The following is a 21,247-nucleotide window of genomic DNA, read 5'->3' on the forward strand; positions in this document are numbered from 1 at the left end:
CCATTTTAATGTTTTTCTTACATTACTAATTTTGCTGATGTTTAGCAAATGTTTCCTAATTATTAAGCAAACTTAAGTAGCAGCAATACTGCCATTTAAGCTCAATGACTGAGGGGAGGGGGCAATCCTATTGATTTAATTCCATATTTCATATAAAATAGGCAAAAGAATACTGTTCCAGTTTCTGGGAAGAAGGGGTATGTGGTATGTATGTGCAGTCCTTCTGCACTGTCTTTCAGCATCAGAGTGAGACTACATTCTTCTGTAGGTAAAATGCAGGGTCTGGCCTTACAATCACAACAAATACTGACTTGCTGTTCTCTCACTGCCATTTCTGTGCTCTGAGCTTGGTAGATGCAAAGTAACTTGCAGTATTCAATCCAGAATTAATTTTTCTTTTATAAATCTATTAAAACAATGTGGTTTTTTAACTTTTGAGAATTACTGAAGTCATCTTGGATGAAAATAGATGTCAAAAATTTGTGCCATTAGGTGTTACAGGAACCTTGTTAGAATGACTACAACTATGAAGATTTGAAATTGCAGCAATTATAAGAAGCTTGGGTTTTGGCATGCTAATTTTTCTGTGGGGAGATAAAGCACCTCAGAAATACAAAGTTGAACGTTTGAAAGAAAGACTTGTTGAAATTTTTTTAAAATCATAATTTGTTGTTAAGCATTTCAGTCAACAGGAGGAAAAAATAACTCACCTTAATAACATAACTCACCTTTAGCAATTCAAAACCTTCATAAGGATTTACAAGCCTTTCCTTAGAAAGGCATTTTTCTTGCCAGTGCAGTTATGGAATTTTTAATGGTTTCTGTTTGTTGTTTAATCTGCAAAACAGGGGAACCCCAGACATTTTCATTAAAATTCAAGAGAGCTGAAGACTACCCCATTGACCTTTATTATCTTATGGACCTCTCCTATTCTATGAAAGATGATTTAGAGAATGTGAAAAGTCTCGGAACAGCTCTGATGTTTGAGATGGAAAAAATAACTTCAGACTTTCGGATTGGTAAGAAAGATTTGCCTATTCTAAAAATACAATAATTTTCTTCTAAGTTTCCTTCCTGATGTTTTTTACATTATTGTAAATGAAGAGTATTTTTTTTCAGTTTAGCAGTATTATGGCAGATGTTTTAATACATAGGACCCATTGAACAGTGTAAAAGTATTTGGCACTGGTGGAGATGGTGAGACATAAACAAGTATAAGAGCTATTTCTGATGTCAGTACAGCTATAATGCATTTGAATTCTGTTGTGTGATAATAGAAATGAGACTTCCACTCTTCAGCTTACAGGGATTTTGTTGTTCTTGTCTTAGGCTTTGGCTCTTTTGTGGAGAAAACTGTGATGCCTTATATAAGTACAACACCAGCCAAACTCAGAAATCCTTGTACAGGGGACCAGAACTGTACAAGTCCATTTAGCTATAAAAATGTCCTCAGCCTTACCAGTGAAGGAAACAAGTTCAATGAACTTGTAGGTAAACAGCACATTTCTGGGAACTTAGATTCTCCTGAAGGTGGATTTGATGCAATAATGCAGGTTGCAGTTTGTGGGGTAAGTGTGTATTATCTTTTTTTACTATTCTATTAGATGAAATTGTTTGAATGCAGCCATTGTGTTTTATGGTGGCTGATTTTTGAATATGTCACCTCCTGTGAGCAAGACAGGGTAGGTGAGGAAGAATTCAGTGAGTGAATGAAACTGGGAAATGTGAAGGTGCCAAACAGAGGTTGTGATCACAGCACATAGGGACAAAGCTTTTAAAGTTTGCTATAGAAGAAGACTCAGGTTCTGCTTAAAAGTGTATGAGATCCTGAGGTAGCAATTATTCTCAGATTATTTTAAAGGTCTTTAAGCTTCTTGTGGTTGCAGAAATTTGGTGTGTTGTGACTTTTACTAGTTTCTCAAAGTAGATGGAAAACAGGTTTTTTACTTACTTTTGAAGGCCTAAAGATTACTTGTGTCTGACATTTTTTCAGACTGTTCTATGCACCTGTACCAAATGGATTTCCAAAAAAAGCAATACCCAAGCTTATTGCTCTGTTTCCATATTATTTTTGCTGTTGATCAATGGATTGAAGACTTTCTGAAATTATCTGGAGTCTTGATTTGAAAGTGCAGTGTTTATCATAAGCCTTATAGGTTTTTTTTGGTAGTAACTTAGTATATGACATTTCTGCATGGTCATCTTTCATTAAATTAGCTAGAGCTTCAGCTCCATGGATAAATTTTTAAAATTAGAAAAGGGCAATTTATGTAATTAAACAGTTGTGAGCCAGGATGCTGATGGGCCAGTCCTCTGGCAGGCACTGTGCTGGTGCAGATCTGCACTAGGTTGGCAAAGCCTGATGGTTCTCCAGAGTGTGATGCTGGGCAGCTCAGAACTGCAGCAGTGCTGCACACCAGTGTCCTGGGCTGCCTGCTCATGGCAGGGGAGTGGGACTGGCACTGAAGAGCCTGATTTCTAAACCCTGTCACTTTTCAGATACTCCACTGAGAACTGAGCAGGGTCTATCTCAAAAAGAATCTTTTTTGCCTTTGATGAAAAACCTGCAGCCAATATTTTGGAGCAGACATTAAATGAAACACAAGTGTTTCCAAGGTTTACATGAATTAATGTTTTCCAGGGTGACACTTCTGCAATGTGACTTCTCCTGAGTCTCTAACTTTCCATGCACTTCTGTCTCGAGTGTTGGTTCCCAATGCATTAAAATAAATTGGTACAAAGTACCAGAAATATGTTTGTGTTTTTCCCAAGGAACAAATTGGCTGGAGGAATGTTACAAGACTATTAGTATTTTCCACGGATGCTGGTTTCCACTTTGCAGGAGATGGTAAACTTGGTGGAATTGTTCTGCCAAATGATGGGAAATGTCATCTGGAAAATAATGTGTACACAATGAGCCACTATTACGTAAGTCATTATATCATCTTCTAGGGAAATGAATATTTTATGATGCTAAAGCTCAAAAGAACTCATTGGGTCATCTGATATGGTGTCAGACCACTATGTCTTAGAAAATTTATCTGTTTACACTAAGTGATTTTAGTTAAACTAAAGCAAATGTGCAAGAATTAATCTAGCCTTAATTGGAAAATTTCAAGAAATGGCAGCTTTCATGCTATGACTATATGTTGCTGGATTTTAACCTTTCTGATGACTAATAGTCCTGTATGCTACACTGAATCACAGAATATTCTGAGTTGGAAGGGGTGCACAAGGGTCATAGAGTCCAACTCCTAAGCTGGACTTGTATGTCCACTGGAAAACTGATGATTGTGTCATTAGTTTATCATTTCACCAGTCTTCATTTTCAGAATAGTTTACTAGTGAAAAATACTGTAAAATATCTGCTTGAATGGTTTTTTAAGACTGAAGTCTTCTGATGCAAAGTTTATGGTAAGAGTATGGTTAACATTGTCTTCGTGGTTTATTGGGAGGGAGATCAGACAAAAAATGCAAAGAGAAAAAATTACCAGATGGGGTAACCACAATAAACTTCACCAAGTTTGCGTGTTCATATATTCATAACTTGGAGTGAAAATACCACAATAAAAACCTAAAATTAATTCAGTTTTATTTTATCATTTCTTTGTGAAACAGTACAAAAAGTAGTGGTTTTGAGGGACCGAGGATAATTTTCTGAGGACATTGAGATTAAGGATTTAACCTTTTGTATGGCATGGAATGTGATAACATCCATGTGAAGGAACACCTATCTTCATGAGGCATATATGAAATCTTACCAATGCCTGTTTGTTTCCAGAGGTTGTTTTGCTTTAGAACTGTGACATGAAGAGTTAGGAGTTCTGTGTATGTTTCTAAAGATGGTTTGTATTTATGATGTCAGAGTCTTTTTTATTATTTTCTAGCAACGTGTCTCAAATTTGAGTTTAATTTTATGCTTGACATTTTTAGGATTATCCCTCTATTGCTCATCTGGTACAGAAACTTAGTGAGAACAATATTCAGACAATCTTTGCTGTTACTGAAGAGTTTCAGGCAGTCTATAAGGTAAAGAAATTACTCTGAAGTAATTAAAATTTACTAACTTTAAATTAATTTTGTGGAAGTAAGTGATCATGGAAGTAGTATTTTGCTACCCACATAATTTGTTATTAAGCTTTTTTTATTTCTTCAAATCAAAACTGACTCTCTGTGTAATTTCCAATAAGAAAGTGCCCCTTGTCCTAGCTACTCTTTATAGGTATGACTGAGTGGAGAACACATTTGCAGTTCTAATTTTTGTCAACCTTTTTACATCAAAATAGCTGAGGGGGGTGTGGACACTGAATCAGGGGACACACTTATGAAAGAACATATTTTGTCTCTTTTGTTCTATTTATGTGTCCCATGTTTAAAATTAACTAAACTGCTGGATGTGATTGTGCAATAGGAAATGACTTTGTAAAGGACATGCATATTTTTCCTTCTTTTAACCTGTTTTTTTGGTTTTGGGGTTCTTTCTTAAACTGTATTCAAATTTTTGTTGGAAAATGATGCCTGCCTATTTTTAATGTATTCTAAGTGTGGTTGAAGAGAGATTGTGGTCAGCTTGTACAAGGCTTAGTATTCTCTTACCAAATGCAGAGTTTGTGCCAGAAAGGCTGTGTATAACCTCAAAAATTGTGTTCATCACTGGCAACACAGCTTTATTTTCTGAAGTACTTGACTAGTTAATCCACTAATGCATTGTATCACCATTTTTATTGCGAATTATACTCTGTTTGTTAGTAAGACTGTACTTTTCCTTCTTTTTTGTCAATATTGAAAGGAACTGAAAAATCTGATACCAAAATCAGCAGTGGGAACATTGTCTTCAAATTCCAGCAATGTGATCCAGCTGATCATTGATGCATACAATGTAAGTTCAGATTTTATGTATTAATTTTTCTTGCTCGTAAGTTTTTCAAGCAGAGACTCTAAGGTGGATTAGTTAGTGTTCTACACTATAAATACACTCCTTTGCTGTAAAACCATACTAAACATTAAACCTCTGTGGCAGTAAGAGATTAGATGAGTAAAAAGATGCACTCTTAAAGTCATTTAAAATGGCATTACAAGGAAAACTTATCATCAGCGTTTTCCCTTTCAGAAAATAAAATTCATAGCCAAATCCTACACTGTTTCTTCAGCTTCTTCACTTTTACCTTCCTTCCAATTGTTAGCAAAAGAGGCCATTTTGCTGGGTTTGGCCCCACAATATTTTCTTCATTGCTGCATTGTGTGTAAATGAGGCTCACTTCTGGTGTGGAGGATGTGGGGTAAACGAGTGCCTGGGGGAACCTGTCCTGACCTTGTAACAAGCTCAGACATGGGAAGGAGTCACCACAGAGTGACTTTGGGCAGCCCTGGGCTGGTGTTTCTCAGCACATTGGAACTTAAATAATTCCAGTGTGCCTCTGGGGTTGGTGCTTAGACTGGGCATAGTTGTATAATGTCTGCTCTTCAACAGAACACTTCTGCAATTCAGCTTGAAGTTAGGTAATAACTGCTGTTTCAGTCCCTTTCTTCAGAGGTTATCCTGGAAAATACTAAGCTACCAAAAGGAGTGACAATCAGTTACAAGTCTTTCTGCAAGAATGGAGTGAATGACACACAAGAAGATGGAAGGAAGTGTTCTAACATTTCAATTGGAGATGAGGTAACTCAGAGCAGTGCTGCTGCTCAAATACAAAATGCATTTAAAATGTCCAACACAGCATTTCTTTTAAATAGTACAGACAAAACTCCTTGTAGTAACATGACACTGCTTTTTTTTAGGTTAGATTCGAGATTAATATAACAGCTAATGAATGTCCAAAGAAAGAACAAAATGAAACAATTAAAATTAAACCCCTGGGATTCACTGAAGAAGTTGAAATTAATCTTCAGTTCATCTGTGAGTGTCAGTGTCAGAGTGAAGGAGAACCTAATAGTCCAGCCTGCCATGCAGGAAATGGAACATTTGAATGTGGTGCCTGCAGGTAAATAAATACACATTTTCTTTATTTTTGCAAAAGAGAAATACGAGCAAGATCTTTGTTTCCTTAATTAGGGTTTACTTGAGTTCACTAATTTTTTTTTTTAAAGAACAAGAATTGCTGTTAGAGGCCTGTTTCTTTTAGGATACTCTGAAATACTGCCATATCTCTGCAAATAGTCCCTATGCTTAAATATTGATCATTAGATCAGCATTGTTTTATGAGTCAGAATTCAAATTTGGCCTTGTGTCAGTACTTTAAAGGATACAGATCAGTTTTTGGTGTTCCTTTTTAAAATCAAGAGAACAGATTTTCCCATCTATGTGTGGAAGAACTTCTTGTACTTGGTGTCACTGTCACTTGGTGTCCACTTGGTTTCACATGGGTGAGAACAGGCCTGTGGGTAAGCACAGACTTTCCCAATGATCTGTTGTCTCTGATGGACACCATGTATCAGTCTGTTGATCACTGATGGGAGCAAGAGCAGCCTCCATTTGCTCATCTGTATCTTACCCTTGATGATGAGAAGTGCTGATCCCTGAAGTTCTCAGTTTGGCAGCTCTGAAGATCATCTACTCTCCTTCTTAATTGATGTTCATAAGAGCCTTTTCATTGAAATACCACAGCAGCTACAGGGAACAGTTGATGTCACTTGAGAAATAATTACTGTTCTGTCACATGAGAGAATAATGATTATGTGACAGGTTAGTTAGAGGGAGTGACACATAGTCTCTCACCTGGAATATCAGATAATCAGCATAAAAGCAGCTTAGTCCAGTTTGCTCCACTGCCTTCAAGAACTGGTGCATAGGTGTCTGCTGGAAACCTCATTTGAAGATTAAGTTGGAATATCCCTTGAGAGAGTAGTCACTTTTAGTGCTGTTCTTTGTGCTATTCTTGTGGTCTTTTTTTTTTTGTGTCTTTCAATGAAGGTTACATTTTCAGCCATGCTCTTACCTTGCAGATGTAATGAAGGACGAATCGGAAGACTATGTGAATGTAGCACAGATGAAGTAAATAGTGAGGATATGGATGCTTACTGCAGGAGGGAGAACAGCACAGAAATCTGCAGTAACAATGGAGAGTGCATTTGTGGACAATGTGTGTGCAAGAAAAGGGAGAACACCAATGAGGTGTATTCTGGCAAATACTGTGAATGTGACAACTTCAACTGTGATCGATCAAATGGTTTAATCTGTGGAGGTGAGAGATGCTTCAGCTTTCTGCAGGCAAAGCTGGTCAGCACTTCACAAGTCTGTCTTCTCTACCCAGCAGAGTAGGCATACTTAGCTAAAAGATCAAAGCCACTTGATAGCAGAGATGAGGATACTCACAGATTTAGTGATTACAAACACTTGTCTGTTAATAAAACAGCCCTCTGAACATGTAGTCTGTTAATGCACATTTCACCTTCCTTCAATCACAGCTCCAAGAAGGGTGTAAAGTGAACTTGACTCCTGCTGTTTATTACAGAATTACTCTCAGATATTTCAGTAAAGAAGGCTGACAGCTGTCCTGAGATTGTAATGTTGTACTGGCTCAGTGTAAGCACTGTGTCAATAGAAAGAGAGAATGGCCTCAGCCTACTTGTAATAGTGAATGCTTGGCTTTGGTGCTTGACAGGATACCAGTGAACTGCTTGACACTGTTCTGAAAGGTAAGTGAGGACCAGAATGTGCAAGATCCAGAAAAACACTTTAAGACTTCAGGCAAGACTTTGATGATAGTTAATTCCTGAAATCAAAAGCAATTTAAAAAGCCATTCAACAGCCACTGTCTAAATTATTTTGCTGCCTTGCATGTGGAAGTATTTAGTAGGAGTATAACTCAGTACTATCTCAGTGTTGTCTGTGCTGCAAAAATTAAACAGAGAAGCCACTAAGCTCTGAGTGATGAGAATACCTCATTTGTCTGATTTGCTCAGAATCCACTATTGCTCTGCAGATGATGGGAGCAATGGTGGTGATGTTCCAGAATACACGGTGACAGGAAAGTGTTGACTGAAACACTTCATTCATTGGAGAAGGAGGGGTGTAGCCAAAGACCTTTCTTGTCATCCAGATCAGTATAAAGGCATCTTGTTGCTTGTGCAGAGAGTGGAAGGAGCATGAAGTTGGGTTGGGTGTGTGAGGTCAGAAGTAGAGCAGCTGAACATTGGTGTCCTGTGGAGCCAAAGCTGTTTCATTTTTCTGTGTTTTGAATACTCAGTGCACTCCTTATCTTTTTCAGTCTTGCTTTATACGTTTGTATAGTGATAGATAAGAGGTCAGGAGCAGTGAATTTATCTGTAGTGGTCTATATCTATCTATATTTTCGTATAGCAGTCAGTGCATGCCAGATTGAGAACTGAAGCAGTGCTGTCATGCTTCTACACTCAGGGGAGATATGGTCATCACATTATGCTATTCTTGATCTGATATTCCTGAGTCTTGTTATTTTGTTTATGAAAAGAAATCCAGATGTATGGGAGAATGGGAAAAGGGGACAAATGCCTGCAGGTAGTCTTTCAAGGAGCTAAAATGTATTTTGTACCTTTTAATTCATTCTTCATTGTCTTGCCATGGTTTCTTTTTCTTTTATCTACCCTGAGGTGGTGAACATTTATTTCTCACAGTCACAGATGTTTTTGTATTAGACTTGATCTCATTGCAATACCTTTCACTGCACAGGAAACGGGATCTGCAAGTGCAGAGTGTGCGAGTGTTTCCCCAACTTCACTGGCAGCGCCTGCGATTGTTCCTTGGATACTACACCGTGTATGGCATCGAATGGGCAGATTTGCAATGGAAGAGGAACCTGTGAATGTGGCACCTGTAACTGTACAGATCCCAAATTCCAAGGCCCCACCTGTGAAATGTGTCAGACTTGCCTCGGTGTCTGTGCAGAGCACAAGTATGTACCCAGAAAACCAAGTCCCAGCTTCTGTGTGTTTTGAGTTTGTGATATGTGAGGATTTTTAAAACAAAGCTTTTGATATTTAAAACTTCAGCTAAGATTTTTGCTTAAATGAAATACTGAAATTACTAACTTGACAGTCAATAACTAAACCTAGACCTGTGTAGGCCAGTGAAATTTGCATCCTTCCCTTTGGAAATCGAGGTTTTTAGAAACCTAGCATTTTCTGCGTGAAAACTTTGAAATATGTTTAGGATTAGTGGCTAAGAGGATTCCTGTGCAACTCACTTTGTGCTGAGAAAAAAACTTGGTATTTTTAGTAAAAAAATCCTGTTCAATTGCATTTTTCAATGAATTATTCAGTGATACCCCACTGTAAAGCTCATCACTGAGTTTGTTCTTTTTAACCTGTGTGTGTTCCACTGTAAGTACCCTGTTCTTACAGTGCCTTCTCTGAGAGTATTCATTTCCCAGGCAGAGGTGTTGAAAAACTTTGGGGTTTTTTCTGTCCTTCAAACCTGTGGAACATTCAGGGAAAGAGGATTTTATGAAAAGGACTTTTGTTAATCTCAAGGTGTATAAATGTTTTGACTGGTACAACTTTATTTTTTTCCTAACCTTTATGGCAAAATGGTTGGGGTTTTTTGGGCTTTTTGCCCTGTGTTTTCTCCATAACATTTCTTGAGATTAAATGCTAGAAATCTCCCATGCACACATTCAGAAGCACTTTTCTGTTTTGTTCTTGCCCAGGGACTGTGTTCAGTGCAGAGCTTTTGACAAGGGCGAGAAGAAGGAGACGTGTTCGCAGGAGTGCATGCACTTCAACATGACGCGCGTGGAGAGCCGCGACAAGCTGCCGCAGCCCGGCCAGCCCGACCCCCTGTCCCACTGCAAAGAGAAGGACGTGGATGACTGCTGGTTCTACTTCACTTACTCTGTCAACTCCAATGGTGAAGCCAATGTCCACGTGGTGGAGACCCCAGGTAGGATCATGATGTTGCCTGTCCCTCCTTTGTTGTTGATTTGTGCAGTTGTTGGCTGCCTCTGGTTGGTTTGGGTGAGTTAAATGCATTCAGAAACCAGTGCCTGTTACCTGAGTGACAGTTGTGCATGTCCAAGTGGAAAAAAAAGTAGAAAAAAGGTTTAGAAAAACATGTGTCTCCTTAGATCTAGATTTTTCAAACCCTTAGGCTGATAGAAACAGATTCTTTTTTTTTAAAACAAAAGGTAAATCAGATATGCAAATTTGTTGAAACATTTCCTGTCTGCACTTGATGTACTCTGACTTACTTTATCTCTCCTGTAGCAAGTCCTATTTAGATAAATTGGATAATTTTTTTAACTACGCTTCTGTCATAAACCATGGTGTCTGTGGGGTTTTGTTCCTTCTTTTCTTTTCCTTTTCTTGATAATTTGGGATCAGTCTGCATGAAATTGTGTACTATGCTGCAAACTGCTTGAATTTTTTTATGCTGAGAACCTTTACTTTGACTTGACTGTGGTACCTTCAGTAATAGATCCCAAAATAATTTTGTTTAGTTAATCCCAAATAGATCAATCTTATGATAGGAAAAAAAAGTGAGAACAATTCTATAGCTCCATCAGTAATTTATCTTTTCTTTACCAAGAGTATTGTTAGTTTGAATCACTGCATATTGCATCTAACAGTGCAGAATTTATGGTTCTGTGCATTAGCAGTTTGTGGTCTCCTGATTTTTAAAAGCCTGATAGAAAATGCACACCTTAGAGATTTAGTGCTGTATTATATACTTGTGGAATTTTCAGAATTGATCATTTTGATGATCATTTCTTAACACAGTCCAGTGGCTAGTGGCTCTTAGAAATAAATACTGCTTCAATTCAGAATGTTTTAAATTCTCTACAAAAGTAGTCCAAGTATAGAGGAGGAACTTGAGCTCTCTCCTAAAACAAGCTGTATATGCCCTATGCTTTTAGGGCCTGACCTTTTCATGTTCAAACTTCTGTTGCCTTAGCTCAAAGGTGAATCAAGCCCATTGTGCACGAGGAGGCACCTTAATTTGTGCCATGCAAGTGCTGAAGGAACAAGCTCTGGCCAGTAGAGCTGTGTTCTGTGGAGCAGACACTTGTTCCTTACTGTCTCCCAAGGAATTCCTGTTGTGTCCCTTCCCACTTCCCTGACTCTTGCAGAGGCAGCTATGAAGACAGGGAGTGTGGGGGAAGCTGTGTTCTATCCACAGTTGTTCTGTTGCACAGGACTTGCATTCATTTGCTTCTGACTCCTTCAGTCTGTGCACTCAGCTCTGCAAAAGCCTTTCTTCAGTTTGTGATTATTGGGAATTTTACGTTAATAGTGGAGTTGGATTTTAATTTGGAGGATTATTATTTCTGTGTCAGCCACTTTAAATCACCTTGCACCTCATCACAGTCTACAGCTTCCTCATGAGGGGAAGAGGAGGGGCACACACTGATCTCTGTGGTGACCATGGCAGGACCCAAGGGAATGGCCTGAGGTTGTGTCAGGGAAGGTTCAGGCTGGATATTAGAAAAGGTTCCTCACCCAGAGGGTGGCTGGGCACTGGAGCAGGCTCCCCAGGGAAGTGGTCACAGCACCGAGCCTGCCAGAGCTCAAGAAGTGTTTGCACAGTGTTCTCAGGCACAGGGTGTGACCCTTGGGACTTCCTGTGCAGGGAAGGAGTTGGACTCAATGATCCTTGTGGGTCCCTTCCAACTCGGGATATTCTGTTTCTGTGTGTGGGGCCTGTTCTGCTGGTTGGCATTTGTGCTGCCACAGCTTTGACTTGGAGCTCTTGCATGTTTAAATACAGTTGCTAGTTATTTTACTCTTAATATTGTAAATAATTAGCTTAAGGGGTAAGCAGTGGATAGACTTTATCTTCAGAACAGGTTGTTCTGTTGCTAAGATCAAACACAAATTAGAAGGATAAAAATAAGCTGGAATGTTACAGGATGTACATATTCCAAAAATTCTGTTATTTGAAAGAAAAGTAGTATTGGCATATCTGATATTTAAAATATTGGCTTCAGTACAAAATCAAAGATTAACAGCTTCTGGATATGCATTACCTTTACCATTTTGGAAAATCATGTTTCCCTTGCTTTGTTCCCCAGAGTGCCCCAGTGGTCCTGACATCATTCCCATTGTAGCTGGTGTGGTTGCTGGAATTGTTCTTATTGGACTTGCATTATTATTGATTTGGAAACTACTAATGATCATTCATGACAGAAGAGAATTTGCTAAATTTGAAAAGGAGAAGATGAATGCCAAGTGGGATACGGTGAGTCAAGAAGCTTTTCTATGCATAAAAGCTACAGTAGTGGAGGAAAAATAGAAGATTTTTGTTCATGTGCTTTAAAGTGTTTCAGATTATAACCAGTCCTCTTGGAGAGGTGTTTCTTGAGGCAGAAAAGAGAGTAGTTGCTCGGGTTTAAATAACATTTCAGAGAGGAAATGTGATGGTGACAGAACAGTTCAGCTTTGCAGTTCTATCACGCTTTACAGCCTATGATTAAAACATTTATTACAAGGATGAGTCACTTCTGTAGAAAGCGAAGAAGAAAATTTTGCACTGATTGAGGAAATCTTGTAAATGCTCACACAGGGTTAGTTGGGAGACTTCCATAAAGTCGCAAAATCGTGGCTGGTACTGGTTTGTTGAAATCTTCCCAGCTCTTTGTCATCAGAGAAATGTGCAAGGAAAGCAAGCCTGTGGTCTGTGGCTTCCATAGGCTACGGAGTCGCTGCCTCTGGGCAGGGTCTGGAGTCTCTAATCAAGAGCCCCTTCACCACAGTTCTCTAGAAGTCAACACCCCCATGGGCTTGATAAGAAAATATCTTTTTAAAAAATTGTCCTAGGAAGCCTTTTGGTTTTATTTAAGAAAATTGATTATTCTCACACTGGGGAAAAAATTACTAACATTTTATTTTATATATAGCATGATTCTTTTTCAGTGATATTTGAGAATGTTGCTTTTTTTTTCCTGTTGAATTATTCGACATTGACCATTTCTTTTACTTCAGCAAGAAAATCCAATATACAAGAGCCCTATTAACAATTTCAAGAATCCAAACTATGGACGTAAAGCTGGTCTCTAAGTCTCAGTTTGTATCTCCTTTCATTTTCTTTCCTTTTTTCCCCCTTTGCATGTACTTCATACTCACTGTGTGTCACAGTCTGTTAATCACAGTTTGAGTCTTGCTCAGTGTATCTTACTTCTGCTTTGATTGTGGGGCTTTCAAGAATGCAGCTTGAAAATTTTTAACTGGTTTTGACAGTGAGATTGCTTACTTACTAATACTGCCAGTACTGGCTTAAACTATACTACAAGTGATTCTTAATTTTTTCTAGATGTGTGGATACATAATAGAGCAGCTCCTAGGATTGAAGAATATTTTTGGATTGTAGAGAGACACACAGGGGATGCTTTGTCTTCTAGTTCTTCAAATCAGCAGTCAGTTCGCTTAAAATCAATATTTTTGCTAAGCTAGATTAGATACTCCTAAAATATCCCAGCCTATAAATATCCCTGGTTTTATTGGAATAGTTCTGTGAACATGCAGAGTAGCATTACTTTTTTCTGTCAACTGCTTTGGCTTATTAACCTAGTGTAGATGTAGTCTGTAATTAAGGTATGAAATGCATATACTCTACTAATTTTATAATTAAATATGCACCTTATTTTTTTTCATCCTTATTTCTATTGAAACTGGCAATATCACAGTCCTTGTAACCTAGCCAGGTTTAGGGTGTCCATAGATATGGAACATTAATAGGACAGGAGGAATTATTCTTGTCCCTTCTAGATGCATTTTTCACTCAGTTTCTACTCCCTCCTAAACTCAGCCTGAGCACCTCATTTGGTTGGAGCTGCTGAGTTCAGTCCTCTTCACACCCAACACCCCAAAGTAACAGCAGTGTCCAGGAGAGGAAGTCAGGGAAGCACAAGGGATGAGCTGATGCCTTCTGCAGACTCAGATTGCCCTTCCATCAGTGCTGGAGGTGTTCTCCTCCCGGGGACCCCCAGCTGCTGGGGAAGGAGGGAGAGGGAGGCTGACATGGGGAATGGATGTCAGAAGAGCACTAAGAGAAAGTAATGCAGAGATGAGACTAGAGGGAGGGGAATTAAGAAGCTGTGAAGGCAGCACATCCATTAAACATCAATGGAGTTTTTCAGAAGCCAGTGGAAGGGAAGGATCCATTGTCTCTAATTTTATACTGTCTGCTGTCTCCCCTTTTCAGTGTTGCATTCAAAAGTTTTTTGTAAAGGAAAAATAAGGGGAGAAAGCAGAAACTGAGAATATTTAAGCTCTTACTGTGACAACAGTTCCAAATACTTTGTGTAGCATTCCAAGCCCTTCCTGATGAATACTTTCCTTTTCTCTTCACAATCATTTCACTTTGCAGTGTGTCTAAAATGGATTGTAAACAACATTCCTTTTGCGTGCTACGTCAACCACATTCACCTCCCTTTCATTTTTCTTCCCAGAGCCAATTATTCTGGGGAGGAGATTGAGTTTTTGGTCCTTTCTAACACTTGACATACTCCATCTGGTTAAGTCTCTGTTACCTGTTCTTCTGCCATTCTCTTAATTGTGTACTTTCTGTTGCATGCAGGACAAGCACCTAACAACCCATACGGTGTGTAACTTCCATTCTGTGCTCTTGTTCTCTACCCTGTGACTCTTCAGGATGTAATGTTTGGTGCTGCCATTTCTCCTCAAAATGTATTTCCTGCCAAAAGCTTTTCTCTGGTGTAAATGGAGAGATTGACTTCTGCCTTTTTGGCTCGCTCAGATACGAAGGTTAAAAGTGTGAAAGGGTGTGCTTTGGGTTTTTTAAGCATGACTTTGTAATTGTTAGTACTCATAGAAATATTAGAAGTCTGGGGAGAGAGGGAGGTGGGTTTATTCTTATGGAACACTGGAAAGGAGGAAGTCAGAATTGTCAAAGTAGGTGAGCCATGAGATGTAAAACAAGGTCCTGCTTTTCCCTGTAGATAAGATTTTCTGGTGGTCTTAGATTATTGTCATAGCCTCTCATTTAGATGAAGAGTTGCCTTGTAATATCAAGGCAGGAAAGTCATCTGAAATCCCATTATATGAAAATCACGCTGTAGTAGATTCCCTCCAGGTGTGTGCATCCACAGATTAACTTTGTGCAGTTTGTGTGACCCTTCTCCTGTCCCACAGCCATCATCCACACACGGGCTGGGGCTGTGTGGTGAGGGAACTGCAGCACCTGGAGTTTGCCATGGACCAGGCACTCAGGTATTTCCCTGGTGCTGCTCCATGGTGGTGCAGATGATGCCACAGCATCCCAGTGCTCAATGCTCAAACAGCTGGGTTTGCCCAGGTTCTACCCCAACCAGCCATAAAAAGCTTTGGTGCAATCATGCTTGTAACAAGTCTAAGGATAAATTTCTTCTGGACTAAAAAGCTGTGCTACAAATTTAAAATACGGAGCTGCTATCTGTAGTGAATGCCATTAGCACTCCTGCATGGGGATAGATTGTGCATTGCAAAGCATCTTCAGAAAGATTCCAAATTCAGTCATCTTGAATTTTACAAGTGATGAACACATTTGTATTAGACATTAATAATAAAATATGGGAAGTTTAAGAAATTTAGGTCTGTAGTAATTTGGTTAGCCTTATTAGCAGCTACTAGTTAAAATGAAAAAAAAAAAAACAGAAACAGTTCAAAGCGCTCAAAGTCGCAGAGACTTGTCCTTCTCCTGAGTTGGGTTTTATGCCTGTGACTTGCCTTGCTGCTGAGTGATGGAGGTGCTCTGGGTGTGGGAGCAGAGATACCGTGTTTTCAGTCCCTTTCCTGTGAGTTGTGTTCAGTGAGCGCTGGTTTGTGGCCCAGGGATGGAGGGGTGGACAGATGGAGGGATGGATGGACGGAGGGACGGACGGATGGGGCTGGCGGCGCCCTCTGGCGGCCGCCCGGGCACGGAGCCGGCCCCGCGCTCCTGGGAAGCAGCGCTGGGACAGCGGCGGGGGCTGGAACAGTCACAGGCAGCTCTTGAACAGCGTGTGCATGAGCTTTAACTCCTTTTCTTACAGTGGCTTAGGTCTTAAACCCACCATGGAGGTAATTCAGTGGCTGTTGAAACACTGAGCCCCTGCAGCAAAAGGAATAAGAAGGTTAATTCAACACAGAACTATTCTATGTGATAGTTTCATCTTTATGTAACACTGGACTGAACTGTTGTCCTTTGATCACTCCAGTCTTTTAAAGACTTTTAAAAAGTACCTCCATCTTTATTTTGCTCAGTATTTCGCTGAGTCTTGTATGTGGTTACTGTTTGTTAGTTTTAATTTTGGTTTAAGTGTGCATGGAGTTTTCATTTGTAGGGGTATGTGGCAAATGTGTTTTCCCTAACTCTGCATGCTTAAACCAGTGTATTCTCTGCAGTGCCATGAAGAAAAGGGAGCATTCCAAATCATACTATTAGTCTAAGACGTCAAGTTTGGAATCCCATGTTTTAGTGGCCAGTGAAAAGACTGGAATGCTTCTAATGTCTGAAAATACATACCCTCTGCCAGCTGTGAGAGGCCCTGAGTGAGGGGAGCATCATGTTGGATTAGTGGATATTTATTTTAATGAAGAGCTGTCTGCAGGAGACCCTGCTAAGGCAGGCCCAAGGCAGAGTGGTTGTGGTGGCTGGAGCAGCCAGGGCTTCACCAGAAGAGAGCAGGGAAGGAACCTGCAGATCCATCAGGTGCCTGTGTTGCAGTTATAGGCAGTAGAGCCTCAGGAGCCATTTAGCTGATCAAATGTCAGGTTGGGTTAAGCTGAAGAGTTGTGAATATTGACTAAATCTCCATTATTTGTAATGGGAACTGAGACACTGACCTGACATGGGGAGACAGCCAGTCGAGTGCTTTATCCAGTGACCTAAATCCCACTGTGTGCTTCTGAGAAGTGCAAGTACAAGGGGAGGCAGGACAGAGTTTCAATATCCTTAAAGGGCTTATGCTAAATCAACAGCATGAGAACTTCAATTCTGACTTCTCTTCAAAAAGCAGTGTAGTAGAAAACTTGCAATCTTGTTATTCAAATTGTATGTTAAGCCTGATTTCAGGTTCAAATTAGTTCTATGAGTAGCACCTAGCAAATTTTGAAGTTATAGTCCTTACCTTTAGACCCATTCCTAGGCTATCTGGTAGAATTTATCTCTCTTTTAGAAATTAGGAGATGTGAGTGTATAGCCCCTGTATGTGCTGGGGGGAGTCTGTTCTGTAAAATGTTGGAGGCTAAGCATTACACACAGCACAACTATTACATAATGCCTTGCCATGGAGGAGCTGCACAATAACTTCTACTCTGCATATGATACAGCCTCTCATGCTTACAGACTTCCTCTGCATCATAAACTTTATTGGTTTATATTTGTATTTTTAAGAATTCTCTGTTAAAACTTGTCAAGGAAATAAGCAATGTACATTGCCAAGAACTTTGAGGCATAAAGAGATACTTCAGTACCAGATTAAATCCCCCATCCCTACGTGTTTTTCCCGTTTTGTTTGCATGTTACTATTGCAAACCTTTTGCTAAAAATATTAGGGAAGGTCATAATTTTGCACATATTGTGTGAGAACTGGCGACATCACATGATTGTCCATGATTTAAAATTGAAACAAACCCAACCAAATGTTGCTTCTCATCCCTTCCCAGACCAGTAGGTGAAACACTTCTAATCTAGACAGCATTTGCCTGGGAGCTGATAGAAGGGGGAAGGGACTTCTGCTGTTCCACTGTATTTGTGAAGCACAGCCAGCACTGAACACCCAGCTCCTCCTTCAGGTGACACCTCTGTCCAGGTGACATTGAGTCAGATCTTGAGAAGACTGAACAGAGAGCTTTGACTTCCATTGTCTGGCAGTCCAGGTTCTGGCTGGACAGGTCTCTTGGATCTAGGCAAGATTGGATGTGTCTTCTTGCTCTTTGCATGCTAGAGAAGCTGGCTGTGGGGAGAAAAACCCTTTTTCTGTGAAAGGAACCATGAGAGCAGCTGCAGCCTCTGGTGTTGGGGTAGAGCAGTTACTCATCCTGCGCTTGCAAACAGAAGGCAGCAAACTTCCCAGGAGCCATGATGAAAAGATCTCACACCAAGTGAGGTTCTTGCTTGCCTTTGGCACATTCTGTGGTATTCCAAGCTGTTTTTCCAGGTTTATGACCCTGAAAAATAGACACCTGGTGTTTGTGCATCGTTTAATTGAGTGTAGGAAAAATTGGTTTAACCTGAAATATTGTAAATGGAGTTGAGTCAATATGGTTGTACAGCCCATCTCAGAGTGGGGTGGGGAGCTCTGGAGGGACAGAGATGCCCTCACTGTGCTGCAGGGCAGATCCAGCCCTGGCCAGGCAGCCCTGGAGCTCACATCCTCGCTGAGCTCAGTTTGCTCAGGAGGCAGCTGTGTGTGCCCAGAGAGCTCCGTGCTGGCACACAGCATTCACTCAGGCTGAGGTTCAGGCTGCAGCTCCAGGCCCTTCTAGCAGTGGTCCTTTCTCCTGTGAAGATTTATTTGTTAATTTTGAGTTCAAGCTGTTCATCTGAGGTGTGCAAGGATGTCATAAGTGAAGGAAGATGTACTGAGATAGAAGGAAACCTGGGGGAAAAGGAAGCTTAAAATAAGCTTCATTTAGGGGGTTTTAAATCTCAGCAAGAGAGATGTAAGCAATTGTTCTGTAGGCTTGCCTCATATCAGTAGAAATAATTGTTTTATTACAGCATCTGCACCAGTACAGAAGTTTCTTTGTTTTATCTCTACATTTTCCTCTTATGGGGGTTGGGGAGATCTGCAGGAATAAAATGAGAATGACAAGTACTGAATGTTCACTGTAAATATTGACTGTGTATTAGCAAAATACTAGCAGTCTTTCCAAGTTGTTTCTAGAATTCAATTACAATGAAAGATAAGCTGTTTAAATGTTTATTATAGCAGAATGTGGCCTGTGGTCAGTCCTGGTGTCAAACATTGGTGTTTACAATTCTGTTCTTCTCTATAAAATGCCCTGGGCTGCAGAGCCCTGGGTGATGCCTCAGCCCTGAGGTTCAGCTGCCTCCAAGGAATTCTGTGGTGCAAATGGAACAGGATCCTGCTAACCCTTTGCTTTATTTATTAGCTGTGCATGCCTTTGTTCAAGTTACTAGAAGGAAAACTAGTTTGACTTAAACTGTTTGTGTATACAAGCAAAGCATTAATGGGTAATTTTTATGCTGATTTTTATGCTTCTTGCAAACACAGATCTTTTTTCATATCTTTACATGTTAATATATTTTTTTTTCTTTTTCTAGGGTGAAAATCCTATTTACAAGAGTGCAGTGACGACTGTGGTCAATCCTAAATATGAGGGAAAATGAACGCTGCTTGTATACCTTCACAACACTGTATGCAGTATAGCAACTTTTGTAGTCACAATAAGATAGATTTAGGGCAAGCTGCAGTGATTTTACTAATGAATTGCATACAGGTTTGTTTTCCTGTGTGAAAATAGACCTTATGTAAATTTTTTTTTTCTTTCTTTTTTTTTTTTTTTTTTTTTTTTTTTTTTTTTTTTTTTTTGCAAATAAGAGTAATTGGTGCCAGAGGTGGGACAAAAAAAAAAAAAAAAAAAAACTTGAGACTGTGTAGCCTAGTCAGCCCAGGTCACATGGTGCCTTTTTGACCTTTCCCATTCCCGTGTTGTGAATCCAGGTCTTGTGCAGGGCATGGTGCTGCATGGCAGGACTGGGAGGGAAGGGGTTAAAGCAATCAGCATGAGGGCTCTGCCTAGCCATTTAGTATTAAACTTTTTAGCTTTACAGGGAAATCAGGGCTTGAGTTTGCAGATGTAATTAAACTCATGTAGCATGGAGCTGGTGGTTAATTGGTCTTTGACTTGCTAGATGAATGATTAAGTGTTTGGTAAGTTGAGTAAGCTGGAGGGGAGCAGTGTACAAGACTGAAAAGCGTGTGCATACTTATCTTTGATTTTCAAGTTGCATATTGCCAGGTTATGGTTAAAATGAAAAGTTTTGAGAAGAATGTTAAGAAGGAAAAAATAGCTTTAAAACATGTGCCATTACTGAAGAAGTTGCTGACTGGTAACTTACTTAGTTTTTCTTTGTAAATTCAAGCCCTGGGTGGCAGTATCATGAAGTACCTTACCAAGACATCCTCAGATCACCTAAGGGCCTTAGTGATGCTGTGTCTTTATTCTGTAATGTTTCTTTGCTTTCAAGCCTGGTGCTTTGTCACCTTCTAATCTTTTTAACGTATTTGGTTGCCATTATTTTTGTAATATTTTTGTATCAACACAGGCTTTTTTTCCTTTTTTTTTTTTTTTTTGAGCAGTCTTAGCTGTAAATTTGCCTCTACCCTGTAGCTAAGATTGCATAGTTTGTCATGTGAACAGTCACACATCATTCTTGACATGTGCCATGTATATTTGCCTTTGCAAGACCATTCAAACTGCATCATAGTCATATTCTTATTTTAAGTGCCTTTTTATTTTAACAGATGTTCACTTTTTACAGGGCTATTACTGAAGTTATTTATTAAATAAAAATACCTTAAAATACTTGATCTTGTCTCTTTATCTTGTAGAAGTTGTTACTATTCAAAAAACCAGAGCATTGCATCTCTGCAAGGTAGTAATTGTAATAATACCAAATATGCCCTGAAAGGAGTTAATGTCACACAGGAAGCTGACCTTTAGGAACACTGACCCCTATGCAGTATTACCAGTGCTGTCAAATTAGGCCAATATTTAATTACATGTGCATTAACCTGTCCTCATTATATTACATGTTCTCCAGTTTCCTTAACAAGTCTGGTTTCTAAATGCTTTTGTGGATTGATAGGCTGCTTTCCCACAGAGATGCTGAAGGCTTTGAATTTAAGTGTCCCATTAAAAGAGCTTTTCTAAACCCTTGTCTGAACTGGGTTTCCAGCAGAGGCTTCCAGGCAGATGGATGCTGCTTAATATCTCCAAGTGAGCAGTTCTTAAATGAGAGAGAGCAGCTGCCACCCTACAGGATCAGATTCAAGATAAGGGTCACAGATTGTGGGATTTGCTTTAACCAGGATTTTGGATGATGCAGCTAAGAGAGAAGATGTAGTTCAAATAGGATAAAATCTGGATGCTGGGAGCCAGGAGTAGTTGTGAATCCTCCTTGGTTTGTAAGCAGTGTCCTCAGGTGCTTACCTGAATTCTGCCAGTGGACAGAGCAGTGAACTCCTGCAGTCAGTAGCAGTGCATCAACCCAGAAGACTGATCCCACACAAGCCACATGTAAGGTCCCAGCAGTTTCTCTGTTTTAAAATAATTACAGTTATTATACCCATGGTCTCACTATCCTTAATCCATCCATCTCCTCAAC

General features: G+C 39.7%; 1 protein-coding gene across 2 annotated transcripts in view; it reads left to right on the plus strand.

Moving 5' to 3' along the window:
• ITGB1 (integrin subunit beta 1) overlaps nucleotides 1–20,445 on the plus strand; it is a 44,512-nt gene extending 24,067 nt beyond the window's left edge. The window contains exons 5-17 of one of the 2 annotated variants that reach the window (XM_063148647.1): nucleotides 849–1,019; nucleotides 1,330–1,568; nucleotides 2,773–2,928; nucleotides 3,934–4,029; nucleotides 4,790–4,879; nucleotides 5,519–5,659; nucleotides 5,779–5,981; nucleotides 6,943–7,181; nucleotides 8,648–8,870; nucleotides 9,624–9,856; nucleotides 11,985–12,151; nucleotides 12,895–12,975; nucleotides 19,181–19,395. In XM_063148647.1, the coding sequence (XP_063004717.1) occupies nucleotides 849–1,019; nucleotides 1,330–1,568; nucleotides 2,773–2,928; nucleotides 3,934–4,029; nucleotides 4,790–4,879; nucleotides 5,519–5,659; nucleotides 5,779–5,981; nucleotides 6,943–7,181; nucleotides 8,648–8,870; nucleotides 9,624–9,856; nucleotides 11,985–12,151; nucleotides 12,895–12,969 (2,033 nt within the window). In that variant the 3' untranslated portion in view covers nucleotides 12,970–12,975; nucleotides 19,181–19,395. Of the gene's footprint in view, nucleotides 1–848; nucleotides 1,020–1,329; nucleotides 1,569–2,772; nucleotides 2,929–3,933; nucleotides 4,030–4,789; nucleotides 4,880–5,518; nucleotides 5,660–5,778; nucleotides 5,982–6,942; nucleotides 7,182–8,647; nucleotides 8,871–9,623; nucleotides 9,857–11,984; nucleotides 12,152–12,894; nucleotides 12,976–19,180 lie in introns of both variants that reach the window. The other variant, XM_063148656.1, reaches the window with a different exon arrangement.
• Nucleotides 20,446–21,247: the final 802 nt, after the last annotated feature.

This window comes from Melospiza melodia, chromosome 1 (genome assembly GCF_035770615.1).
Source record: "Melospiza melodia melodia isolate bMelMel2 chromosome 1, bMelMel2.pri, whole genome shotgun sequence".
Taxonomy (NCBI): domain Eukaryota; kingdom Metazoa; phylum Chordata; class Aves; order Passeriformes; family Passerellidae; genus Melospiza; species Melospiza melodia.